At 47.3% G+C, this 13,342-nt stretch overlaps 1 protein-coding gene across 2 annotated transcripts in view; it reads right to left on the reverse strand.

The window, feature by feature from the left end:
* Positions 1–13,342, reverse strand: part of TBL1XR1 (TBL1X/Y related 1) — a 320,769-nt gene that overhangs the window by 32,316 nt on the left and 275,111 nt on the right. For both annotated transcript variants that reach the window (XM_070753655.1, XM_070753656.1), the window contains exon 4: positions 9,624–9,769. In XM_070753655.1, coding sequence (XP_070609756.1) covers positions 9,624–9,769 — 146 coding nt within the window. The remainder of the gene's footprint in view (positions 1–9,623; positions 9,770–13,342) is intronic.

The following is a 13,342-nucleotide window of genomic DNA, read 5'->3' on the forward strand; positions in this document are numbered from 1 at the left end:
ACGCTGAGAAGCCCCCTCGGCTGTTTCAAAAAGTGACAGCCGGGCGGCGGGGCTTCGCGGCGGTAGTGGGTTCGTAAGAAGGAAAAAGTTTGTAAGAAGAAGCAAAAAATTTCTGAACCCCGGGTTCGTATCTCGGGTTGTTTGTAAGATGAGGGGTTCGTATCATGAGGTACCACTGTATATCATCTGTGCTGTTTGCCAAATTGCTGGGAGGCAGAGGCCTTTTTTTCCTTGTTTTCCTCCCTCAAAATTAAGGCGTGTCTTATATTCTGGTGTGTTTTCTACTCCCAAAAATATAGTAAATAAGTTTAAATAAGCACTTTCTTATTCTTTCTCCCATGCTGCTCACTGACAAGTGCAGCTCAGTCTATAAAATAACGATTTACGTTAAACTGAACCATTTCCATAACCCATCCAAAGAGGCCTTTGGGGATTAGCAGCCAATAAGGGCACTGGAGTGTGAGGGTCAAATTCTGCCTATTCAAGGTGCCCTCCACAAGTATCTGCCCTACAATAATGGGCTCAGCTCGGTACTATTCCCAGACCGGTGGAAGCCTTCAAATTGACTATTTCTCAGTGGCCTTCAAGCACTGGAATTATTTCTGGGACCTGCCAGTAATTAAAAACAGAGATTTCCTGTTGTACTGGATACAAATGTTGAAGAGTTCATCCATTTTTAAAGACGAGGCAGTGGTGAAACCTCTTGCTTGTCACTTCTTAGACACTGGGGAAAAGTCAATATCAATCAATAAGCTACAGTCCATACCTCTTGGACAGTGTTTTTCAACCAGTGTGCCACAGCACACTAGTGTGCCGTGAGACATGGTCAGGTGTGCCGTGGGGAAATTAAACATGGGTCCCCAAACTACGGCCTGTGTGCGGGATACGGCCCGCAGAGGCCATTTAACCAGCCACCGCCAGCCGCCTCCATCCGAACATAAACATTCCCCTCAGAATCCCTCCAGCTATCAGCGACAGGAAGAGTGGAGGCACAGGGAACGCTCACTGACCAATCACCTTCTAGGATTCATCCCGACCACTAGCGATGAACCAATAGCAGGCCGCCTCTCATCCACACCCAGGAAGGTCCCCGCTCGGGCTGCCGCACACTTTTCATTGTGTGGCCGCAGACGAGTAGTTGAAGCTGCTACTCCTCCCCATGGTCCCGATTTCTAATCCTGGTCAGGACTGGAGGCAAATGTTGCCACCACTAGTGTTAGAGTATCATTTTGTGTCATTTTGGTTGGTGGTGTGCCCGAGGATTTTGTAAATTTAAAAAATATGCCGGGGCTTTAAAAAGGTTGAAAATCACTGCTCTAGGATATAGGCTGGCAACATGGCATTTGCAATACCACTAGATGGCATCCATTCACTTATTTAGAAAATCAAGTGTTTTTAAAAAGCTGATAACAACAGCAATAACAAGCAAACACAGCACCAATATTGATAGGTGACTTGGGTATAATCTCAAAACATTTGGAGTACCACTTAAACATCATTAGCACTGACAAAATCACTGCCAAATGCAAAAAGTAGGTTTACTTGGGAGAGTTTATTTATATTCTGTGATGATATTTCTAACAACTATTTTATTTATGCCATTTAGTTATACGTGTGTGTGTGTTTGTGTTGGTTGGATTCTAACTTACTTCGCTGCTGGTTCACTTCCTCCCACGCTGCGGAGCCGCGCGTTTGAACTTTGCGTGCGCAGTACCAAAATAATAAACCTCCCGAAAAGAACCGTTGTACCTACCTGAACGGTCTTCTCAGTGCACTGGAAGGAGAGTCCAACATGGGTATTACTCCAATCCTATTGGTAGAGACTGAGTTAGAAATTTACATATTAATTGAGCACCGCCCCCTCTGCTCTCCCCATGAGCCAGTTTTAAAAACGAAGAAACCATAGTAAGAGGATAACCAAATTTTATTATACAACCATTAACTGACTAACTGACCACTCCGGCGTCCCTGCACCCATAACTGTATCGGGTGGGTTTGGACTCTCCTTCCAGTGCACTGAGAAGACCGTTCAGGTAGGTACAACGGTTCTTCTCCATTGCATCTGGAAGGAGAGTCCAACATGGGATATACCAGAGATTTACGGCCCATGGGAGGGAGAAGGTCTTGTCAGGGACGTTGGAGATAAACAAACACGTTGTAAAACACGTCTCCCAAAAGCTGCCTCTGCTGAGGCGAAGGAGTCCACTTTGTAATGTCGAATGAAAGTTGATGGCGTCGACCATGTTGCCGCTCTGCAGATGTCATCTATGGACGCCTGAGTAGCCCAGGCCGCTGAGGTCGCCGCACTCCTTGTTGAGTGAGCCGTCACCCCTGGTGGTACCGGTTGGTTACGGGCTCTGTATGCCTCCGCAATACATTCCCTGATCCAACGACTAATGGACACCGATGAAACTCCAAGTCCCTCCTTATCTGATGCAAAGGAAACAAACAACTTTTCCGACTTCCGACAACCTTCTGTGCGTCTAATATAAATCTTGACCGCACGGCGTACATCGATCTTATGCCACCTCAATTCAGACGGGTGGCTGCCGTGTGTACAAAAGTCTGGGAGAATTAATTCCTGTTTCTTATGAAAATCCGAGTTGACCTTCGGTATAAAGGACGGATCTAATCTCAACACCACTCGGTCTGGGTAAAAGATACAAAGGTCAGGGCGAACCGACAAGGCCGCCAACTCTGACACTCTCCGAGCTGACGTAATTGCCACTAGAAGGCTGTTTTAAGTGACAGTAGTCTCAGCGGAATAGATCTTAGGGGCTCAAACGGTGGTTTCGTCAAGGCCTTGAGGACCAACTGGAGGTCCCACGAAGGAAACCGCCGAATCGGTGGGGAGTGTTGATTCGAAGCTCCCCGCAGGAAATCCTTCACCCAAGGATGGTAAGTCAATGATCTTACTCCTTCCACTCGTATTATGGTCGCGAGTGCTGCCACATGTCGTTTTAGAGTGTTGGGCGCTAGTCCTCGATCAAGACCCGTCTGCAAAAACTCCAGGACTGTAATGACCGAAGCCTGTTCAATATTGAGGTTCCTTTTGTCGCAGAAACTGCAAAAGGCCGCCCATGTCGACTGATAGATCCGTGAAGTAGATGGACGTCTTGCAGCCTGCATTGTATCAATGACCTTCTCTGGTAGCTTCAATCCTTGTAGCCTGACCCGTTCAAATGCCAAACGGTCAGCTGGAGCCACTGGGGATCGGGATGTTGAAGTTCCCCTTGGCTGAGCGATATCAGGCAGTCCGGGATCCTCCAGGGCGGGGACACCGACAGTGCCACCAGGTCGGAGAACCACGGCCGTCGAGGCCAATGAGGGGCTACTAACAACACCTCCGCCCTCTCTCGCAGGAGTTTGTCCACCACTCGTGGTATCAGATTTGTTGGCGGGAACGCGTACAGCAGTCCCGGCGGCCAGTATGTCCGGAGAGCGTTGATCTCCTCCGCTCCTGGCTGTGGGAATCGAGAGTAAAACCTTGGAAGCTGGGTGTTCCGGGAGCTGGCGAAGAGGTCCACCAGCGGAAGGCCAAACCGTTGTACTATTTGTTGAAAAAGGCTTGGATCCAACTTCCACTCTGACTGGTCCAAGGTGGACCGACTCAGCCAGTCCGCTTGTGTATTGCTGACGCCCGCAATGTGCTCTGCTGTTAGGGACCGTAAGTGTTGTTCGGCCCACAGAAAGAGAGCCTCCGTCTCTTCCATGAGACGCTGCGACCTTGTGCCCCCCTGATGATTCAGGTGGGCCCTGGTCGCCACGTTGTCCGTAAGCACTAACACATGCTGATGTTGAACCAGAGGTGCAAATGTCTGCAGAGCCAAGAATACCGCTCTTAATTCCAGGAAGTTTATGTTGCCTGATGTAAGGTCCTCTGTCGTCCACAGTCCCTGAGCCATGTGAGCTCCGACGTGGGCACCCCATCCGGTAAGACTGGCATCGGTGGTTAGGATTATCTGGTCCCTTGTCTGGAATGGAGATCCTCTGCTGATTGCTGCCGATGTCCACCATTTCAGGGAGTCCCTGACCTTCCGGGGCAAATGAACCCGCTTGTGAGAATGACTCTCCTTGGTCCTCTGAACCGGTAAAAGGAACCATTGCAATGTCCTGATATGGAACCTGGCCCATGGAACGATGCCAATGGCAGATACTAGGGTTCCCAGTACCTTTGACAGCAAGGAAAGCTGAACTGGTCCCCGTTGGATACTGGCTATCAATTGTTTGATATTGTCTTGTCTCTCCTGTGATAGTGACACGGTGCCTTCTTGAGTATCTATAATCGCTCCCAAGTGTAGGAGCTTGGTGGTAGGTGTCAACTGGCTTTTCTCCACATTGACTGTGAACCCGTGGAGTTCCAGCGTACTCAGTGTCTCGATGAGATCTCTCTCTGCTGTTATTCTGGACCTGGACAAAATGAGTATATCGTCCAGGTAGGCCATGAGTCTGATGGATCGAGCCCGTAGGCTGGCGGTCAACACGTCCAAGAGCTTGGTAAACGTTCGAGGGGCCGATGACAGGCCGAACGGCATGGCTCTGTATTGGAAGTGCCGTCCCTCGGTGCAAAATCGCAGGAATCTGCGGTGCTCCGGATGTATTGGGACATGCAAGTAGGCCTCCTTGAGGTCTATGGATGTTAACGTGTCCTGCTTTCTGATGGACGCTAGAATGGTCTGCAGCGAGTGCATCCTGAACCTTCGGTATTTTATAAATAGGTTCAGTTGCTTCAGGTTGAGAATCAACCTGCAGCCTCCTGAGGATTTGGGCACGATGAAAATCATGGAGTAGAACCCCTTGCCCTCCTCCGGCTGCGGGACCGCTTCTATCGCTCGAATGTCTAGTAAGTGGGCGATCTCTTTGCGCAGTTGTAGTTTCTTTTGAATGTCCTTTATGAGTGGGCAGTGTAAGAAACGGCTTGGCGGTGGCTGTACAAACTCCAGCCTGAGTCCTTGTGTGACTGTAGCCAGAGCCCATTGGTCGGAGGAGGTTGCCTGCCAGGCTCTGCCAAAGTCCTGCAGTTTTCCTCCTAGGGGTTGAAGTGCGGCTGAGTCACTTCGTGCGTTTGAACCCTCTCGAATTATTTCCGCGAAAGGGTCTCCTGGACTGATGATATCCTCTCTGTCTGTCCTGAAAGGCACCGCGGTCGCTCCTATAGGCCTGTTGGTTGTACTGGCCTTGGGAAAAGGAGCGTTGGCCCTGGTTAGAGGCCGTGTTGGAGTCCCATCGAAAGGACTGACGCCTTGAATACGGAGTGAACCTTCTGTCCGGTCGTCTGTTGGCTCTAGGGAGGACCTTCCTCTTATCCTTGTCCTCCACTAGGACCTTTTCCAGTAGATCTCCAAAAAGGGTAGAGCCCTGGAAGGGGCCGGAGGCGAGGCGCCACTTAGACTTAAGGTCGGCCTGCCAGTTTCTCAGCCACAAAAGCCGGCGTGATGACAACGTGGTTGCCATGCTCCTTGTGGAAAATTTAGCCGCGTGGAGGGTAGCGTCCGCCGAAAACTCGGTCGCCGCCAATAATTTACTTAAGTCCTGGCGGAGACGTCCGTCTTCGGGTCCCAGTCGAGCTTGCATCTCTTTGATCCACATTAGTGATGCTCTGTTGATAAATGACGCGGCTGCTGCCGCCCTGAATCCCCAGCCGGACATCAGATGCGCCTTGCGCAGCAGTGTTTCCGCTTTCCTCTCCTCTGGTTTGAGGCTTTCCCCAGTCTCGGAGGGGACCAAGGCGCTGGAGACAAGCGTCACGACCGGCTGGTCAATTGGCGGGAATTCCAGCAGCTTTTCCACCTCTTCATCAAAGGTGTAAAATTTTCTCTCGATGTTGGAAGGGCCCTGTGCCGCTGCTGGCTGCTGCCACGGTCTCTTTATGCCCTTTACGAATATGCCTGAAGCGGGAAAGTGGTCGGACTCGGGTTGGGGTTCATCCAGGAGCGAGGCCGAGGCTTGTTCTGACTCAGCGGCCTCCGCTGTTTTAGCAGCGCCCGGCAAGTTCATTACCTGCTTGGCCTTGGATAGCAAGGTTCTAAACAACGCCGGTTTAAACAGGCCAATCGAAGGTGGCTGCTCAGGAACATTTTCATCTTCTGAAAGGCCAAATTCCGGATCGCTGTCCTCAAACTGCTCCTGTTCCTCTAACAAGGACCCCAAACCCGAGGGGGGCGGTGCCGACCAAGAACCCATCGTTTGTTGGGGGGGCCTCCCGTACTGTTGGGCCTCCGGTGCCACATTTTGTGAGTAAGCATTTACTATGAGCTCTTGTAGATCTGGAGGCAGATTCTGCCACGCCCCAGGCTGGGATCGCAAGCCCGCTGCAGTGGGGGTGAATGTGGCTGCTGGCCCCTGGTAGCTCCCTCCAGCATGGCCTGCTGAGCCTGGTCTAGCCCATGATGTGCTGGGGGAAGGCATGCTCTGGGGCAGGGGCAGGACTTGCCGGTCTGGGGACCAATCACCTGCTGATGTCACCCCTGTAGGCCCGAAGGTAGCTGGTGATAGGGGTTCTGAAGAATGCCTCTGGCCCAAAGGGAGCCCCGCTGGGGATGCCTGCAATGCCGCCTCAAGTTTCTTTTCCAGCGCTTTAATGCGCTTCTCAGCTTCCTTAATGGAGGAGGAGGAGGCAGATGAATGGGATTTTGCCTTTTCCTTAGGCTTCCCTTTATCCTTCTCCTTAGATGGTGCGGGAGAGCTCGGGACCTCCTTCCCTTGAGTGTCCTCCATATTACTCACGGCTGCCAGGCAATGTAAATCACGTTTTCTTTGCTTTCTGACCTCCGGTAGCTTATCAGGCCCACCTCGTCAGCACAATTCGGCAGAAAAAATGGCGCCCTCGGTTGCCCGGGATTTGCGCGTGCGCACTAGGGCGTCCCAGCCCTTTCGCGCCTTATTGGCCAGCCGCCAGCCGATCTCGCGCCTAAACGGCGCTCGCCGCCTAAATTAGCCCCAACATGGCTGCGCCCAGCCTCCGCGGCTCCGTGGGCTATTGCCTGGGTCTCCCCCGGCCTTGGGGCCTCTCAGTCCGGCCCGGGGCGGCAGGCTCCTTGCCTTCATGGCTCTCCGTCCGGCTCCGCTGCATCGGCGGTTTCGGGGGCTGCCGCGGCGGCGGCTGTCCTTTTAGCGGCTCGCTGCCATCAGCTGTGAGGCGCTCGGCTCCTTCTCTCTAAGTCGGCAATTCCGAGCCGGCTTCAAGCCTCCCAGTGGGGGGGGCGGACCCCCCCACCTTCGGCTGACAGCCTCGGTATGGCCTCGGAGGCCAGGGACCCCCAGGCTGGATGCTCCTCTGCGGGGTGCTCCCTCTGGGGGAATGCAATACCCCTGAGGAGGTTCGTTGGGGGTGGTGCCCGCTGAGGGCAGAGACCCCAGACCGTCTGAATCCTCTTGTATCTTTATGTCCTGAAAAACAAAGCAAAGGGATTAAAACGGTAAAAACAACAACAACCTATTCACAATTTATTTTATATTTTTGTACATTATTAAAACCTTAAGCTACAACTCAGTGTGTCTCTACTCATTGACTGAGTTTTTAAAACTGGCTCATGGGGAGAGCAGAGGGGGCGGTGCTCAATTAATATGTAAATTTCTAACTCAGTCTCTACCAATAGGATTGGAGTAATACCCATGTTGGACTCTCCTTCCAGATGCAATGGAGAACAACAACAACATGGTGACACATGCTTCCGAGGAAACCCTGCTTCTGTGCATGCACAGAAGAAAGAAAAAAATAACACTTCCCCCCAAAAGATGGTGGCACCCATGGACCAGCACCCATGAACCAGTTCCGTGGCATCATTGTGATATCACCAGCAGGTCAGTACTGGTTCAGGCGCACCAGTCCGAACTGGGAATACGTGCATGTGTATGTATCAACATTTGCCCATTCAACATCCTTGAGAAGGTTTAAAAAATTCTGTCAATTACAAAAAACCCATAATGCTTGGATCTACTATCCTATGTCAACACATTATGATATTCTAGATTTTTGGGACAAACTTTATGATTATGAAGACCAACACTAAGCTAACAAATTGGAATCTGTGCTTTCACATTGTTGTCAACAGATTACAACGATCCCATTTTTACTGTCCAGAGGGCAATGAAGACAACTAAGGAGAGTAATTAAAAATCATTTTTAACTCAAAAATACTACAAAACCCAAGCAAATGAATCTTACCAAAATTAACCAATGATTTGAAAATTCAGCCCTATTGCAATAACAGGAATAGTATTCAAAAATACTGCTACTATTAATATTAGTACCAATAACAACAACAACAACAATGGCAATGTATCCTCAGATTTATTAAAATTGTTTTTTACTGGGGTGAAATGGTCCCAGTTTGCTCGTGCATGTTGGCTGTCCGAGAGCCGATTGCAAAGGTAGCAGGAGGCTTTGTCCATCCGCCTGGGTTCTTTTACTCTCTATGCATGTACAGAACTATTATTTATTTATCTATCGATCGATCGATCGATCGATCGATCAATCGGATTTGTATGCCGCCCCTCTCCGGAGACTCGGGGCGGCTAACAGCAATAGTAGTCTGATGTTAGAAACAATTAAAAACCCATTAATATAAAAAAAAATGTGCAGAGGCTAAAATAACCCAAATGGTGGTGTCTGGGCAGGTGGGCAGAGGCTCGCACTGCCATCGCAACTGGCTCTCCGATGACGGACAGGCACAAATGAACGGCGAGCATTTCACTCCTGGTAAAAAATATTTCCCCTTTTCATGAGGGAGACACAATATTAAAGTATATTTCATCTTCGTAAGTACAGTGGTACCTCATGATACGAACTTAATTGGTTCCGGGAGGAGGTTCGTAAGGTGAAAAGTTCGTAAGATGAAACAATGTTTCCCATAGGAATCAATGTAAAAGCAAATAATGCGTGCAAATCCTTCAGATAAATCCCAAACTTTAGAAGGGAGGCGAACAGAGGGCAGGGAGGAGCAGCTAAAGGGGGCGGGTGGAAGAAGCAAGGCTAGGCTAAAGGGTGAGTGGGAAGGAAAAAAGGCAAGGGGGGCGCCCCTCCCTTTTCTTTCTTCAAAGGACACCCTTTCAGTGCCTCTGCAAGCATGCTGTTCTCCTACTTTTTAAAATGCAAACTCTTTCCCCCTCCAAGCTGCCCCTCCCTTTTCTTTCTTCAAAAAAGGGGAAAAAAAGAAACTCCTTCATCCCAGCAGCAGCGGCTTGGGTTGGTAAGGTGAAAATAGTTCAGAAGAAGAGGCAAAAAAATCTAAAACACCGGGTTCGTATCTCGAAAAGTTCGTTAGAAGAGGCGTTCGTAAGATGAGGTACCACTGTACTGTAAAATCTTTGAACTTTCAGAGCCTTAATATTTGATACATATATAACCAGCACTATTAAGCAGGGGATGAGGCATTGGGTAAGTATACACCAGAGTGTAAGCCCTGTAAATCAAAACATTGCAAACAATAATTGACCTGATCTGAACCCCCAAAATATGTTTGAAATGCTTCGGTCTAATTTGACAAGGAAGACATCAGGAAGAGAGAATCTAATACGGGAACACCAGTGCACAAACAAGGCAGAATAAGGAAAGCTAAGGGCAGCTCAGAATATTGGAAGGAAAACACCCCAATGGTCCTGTAGATGAGAAAATGTCTTACCTCATTAATACTGACTTCAGCCTCCACATACTGCAGGCCTTTTTGAATTATTGAAATCAAAGCAGCTGGGGGCACCAGAGCACCGTTGATGTTGGACTGGCTGATATGGCTCTCGATACCAAAGGTAAATGCTGAATGAGAAAACCCTAAAGGCAAGGGAGAAATTACAGAGATGTTTTCATTTGCAGAAAGAGCATGCTGTCAAGTCACAAGCGACAACAACAACTTCCCCTGGAGACCCGTATAGATTAGAAGATGATTTGAGTGGTCAAAGGCACCATGCTTTATTTTGCTCTATCCCTAAAGTGTTATTCTACTCCCTGTGCTCAGTTTCTGGATTAGCAATAAGAAAGGGATAATACTGGGCGCTATTTATGGAATTCGGTGAATTCAAACTTTTATTTACTGTATTTTTCAGAGCACAAGAAGCACCGGAGCATAAGACACACCTTAATTTTTAGAGGGAGAAAAATCCGCTTACCAGGTATTCATTTGGTTAGCAACCTAAGTCTGGTCATCTTTAGCACATTATTTTTATCCCCTGGTTAGGGCTTAAAAAAATCATGTTTGGAGCGAGTAACAATGAAAAAAGGCCTGCAAGTTGGTAAGAGCTGGGAAGATTGTTAGCGCCTCATTAGGGGAAAAAAGCTTCAAAAAAGCTACATTCAGAGTATAAGACGCACCCAAATTTTCAGCCTCTTTTAGGGGGAAAAGGTGCATCTTGTACTCCAAAAAATATAGTAAATCTTTGTATCTCCTTTTCTGATTTCCTTTTGACAGAAACCAGCAGGGCACTCCTGCAATCCCAAAGCAGAATTAGTCCCAAATAACCTCATAATAATAACCCAGTAAGGCTATTGCATTCTTCTTAAATGTTCAATCTGAGTTAAAGAATGGCCCAAATAATTCTGATTGGTCTCTTCTGATATCTTATTTATCAAACACATATTTTGCTAGCTTTCTTTAGAAACACCAAGTTAGATCAATCTCCAGGTAATAGATACTTTGATTTAATATTACACTTCCATTTAAATTTTGCATTAGGTATTTCTTTTTATGAATAAAATTATATATCTCAGCCACCAGGAAAACAAACTCTTATAGTTAACAAAAAAAAAGCCCAGGAAAGAACAGGAAAATGTCAATCAAGACTATTTTTTATCAAGTATTGCCAAGCAATTAAAAACAATAGAAACCAGAATGCAGCCTGAGAAACAAAACACTACTTGATTGATCATGTATCATTGTGTCAGTATGAACCGACATGGAGTTTTTTGCATAATGTTGAAAAGAATAACACATAAATGTAAGTTTAAAGTAAGCTCTGCTTTAAAATAGAACAATGAGGAGGCATATTTAACATTAGTTAATATTAACCAATACACTGTTTTAAATAGGTTTAAATTAGATCACAGCCAAAGGAATTTAAGATATAATCATTCAATGCTCAGCAGTCTCGATGGATTACTGGGTTGTTATTGAAATTTTCAGTCAAACCTTCTGTATAAATTCACGTTGGAAATGGACCATGAGATTCCTCATAATACACCAGAAACGTGCTACTGATATGAAAAGAAACAAGCTTCTAAATGTCAACAGTCCATCATGCATCAAAGAATCCCAGGGGGAAAAAATCTGAACACTTTTCAAGAAGTTATATGTGCGGTTGTTTTGGTGCCTTCAAGCCAGTGTTGTCTCCTGGCAAATCTGGCTGGACCAAAACATGCAAGATTCTTGGTAAGGTTTCCTTTTTATTTATTTATTATTTGGATTTCTATGCCGCCCTTCTCCATAGACTCAGGGCGGCTTACAAAACGAAATGACTGACTCAAGGTCATGCACCTGGCTGGTAAGGTCTACAGTGATCCCTCGATTTTCGCGGGTTCAAACTTTGCGAAACGGCTATACCACGGTTTTTCAAAAAATATTAATTAAAAAATACTCCACGGGTTTTTTTTCTATATCACGGTTTTTCCCACGTCATCACCAAGAGTCACTTCTCTCTCTCTTTCTCTCTCTTTCCTGTCATTCTCAGCTTCAATCATTTTCTCATTTCTCTTTTTTCTCCCCTTTTTTCTCTCATTTCTCTCTCTCTCTCTCTACCTTCCACTCTCCCCCCCTCTTGCTCTCTCTCTCTTTCTCACTCTCTCTCTCCCTCTCTCCTTTCTATCTCGCTCTGTCTGTTGCTCTCTCTCTGTGAGAACGCCTGCCCCACCTCTCCTGTAGCCCCCTCGCTGACAGCTGGGACGAAAACGCTCTCAGCTAAGGGACTGTGAGAGGGGCGGCGTGGGCATTCTCAAAGCGCTCAGAGCGGCTAAATGAGGAGGACGAGAAGCCGTAGCCGCCAGTGCTGCTGCAGGAGCCATGCCCCAGGAAAGCTGGTGAGGGGGCGGATCGTGCAGGCAGGGGGTAGCAGTGAGGGGGCTGAAGGCGCTGGGGGGGGGGCGGCCAACATTCAAAACAATCTTTGCCGGCCTCCGCACTTTCGTCACTCCCCACCCCCAACTTCAAGCCTGGCTCCTTGTGCGGCCTTGGAAAAGGGTGCAGGGGGGTAGTTTTTGGCTGTCCATAGCCAAAAATGGTGTTTTTACTTCCGCATCTCTACTTCGTGGAAATTCGACTTTCACGGGCAGTCTGGGAACGCAACCCCCACGAAAATCGAGGGATCACTGTATATGGACACGAAATATTCTGCCATATACTGGGCAGACATGTATGGGCAACCGTTGTTGTAGCATTTGCAGCTCTAAATTAATTATTACTACGCTTAAATCTAGAGGGAAGAATTAGTTCAATAAATAACTATGGAGATTCTCAGTCATCCAGGTTATGGTTGTCCCAAAGGTGCTTTTTCAAGAAACAAGTGGACTTTGTGGTTTTTCTTTGAAGAGGTGTAACTTCTCATCCAAAAAGCTTCTTGGATGAGAAACGAAATGTCTTCAAAGAAAACCCAGAAAACCCACTTGTTTCTTTAAGAAGCACCTTTGGGAGTTAGTTCAACACTTGATACTAAAATGAAAATTATATTGGGGTAAGCACAAGGGTGGGTGGGGAGAGAAACATTTTCCACTTGATTGCCAGCTTAGAAAATTTCTTCTGCTGTTGTAAAAGTTTCTTCACAACATATTGTTGTGTTTTGAATGGTGAGCTACTGAAGCATAGCCTCATAAAACCTTAATTTTCAGGCAGCTTTATTCAGGGAAGATGTGCGGCTTCAAATATTGAACACCCTTTAGGGTTTTTGTAAGCACCACAGCTACTGAAATCCAGACCAGTAAACAATCCAACATCTGCATTTTGCAATAGATGAGGCTTCCAAGTCCACCATCCAGACATTTCCACAAACAGCTGGAATAATTTGATTGAAAAAGAGATGAGTGGTCTCCTCTGCACAATCACCATTTAACTTCCTCACTAGAGAAGGACAAAGTAATTCAACTGCTTCTATTTTGTTAGCTGCTGTACTTAAAAGAAAACTCGCAGATGTGTTGGCGATATAGGCACGGAGAAAGACGTTATAGTAGATAAAGTAAGCCTTTAAATAAAACTGTCATTCCTTATAAAACAAAGCTCTTTCTATTTCACAAAAATGGCTACTTATTACCGGTATACAGTTCATGGACCTATCAAGACATGGGTGCCAACAGACTCAAACGCAACCCTGATAAGACGGAGAGGCTGTGGGTTTTGCCTCCCAAGGACAACTCCATCTGTCCGTC

The sequence above is a fragment of the Erythrolamprus reginae genome, chromosome 5 (genome assembly GCF_031021105.1).
Source record: "Erythrolamprus reginae isolate rEryReg1 chromosome 5, rEryReg1.hap1, whole genome shotgun sequence".
NCBI classification, from domain to species: domain Eukaryota; kingdom Metazoa; phylum Chordata; class Lepidosauria; order Squamata; family Dipsadidae; genus Erythrolamprus; species Erythrolamprus reginae.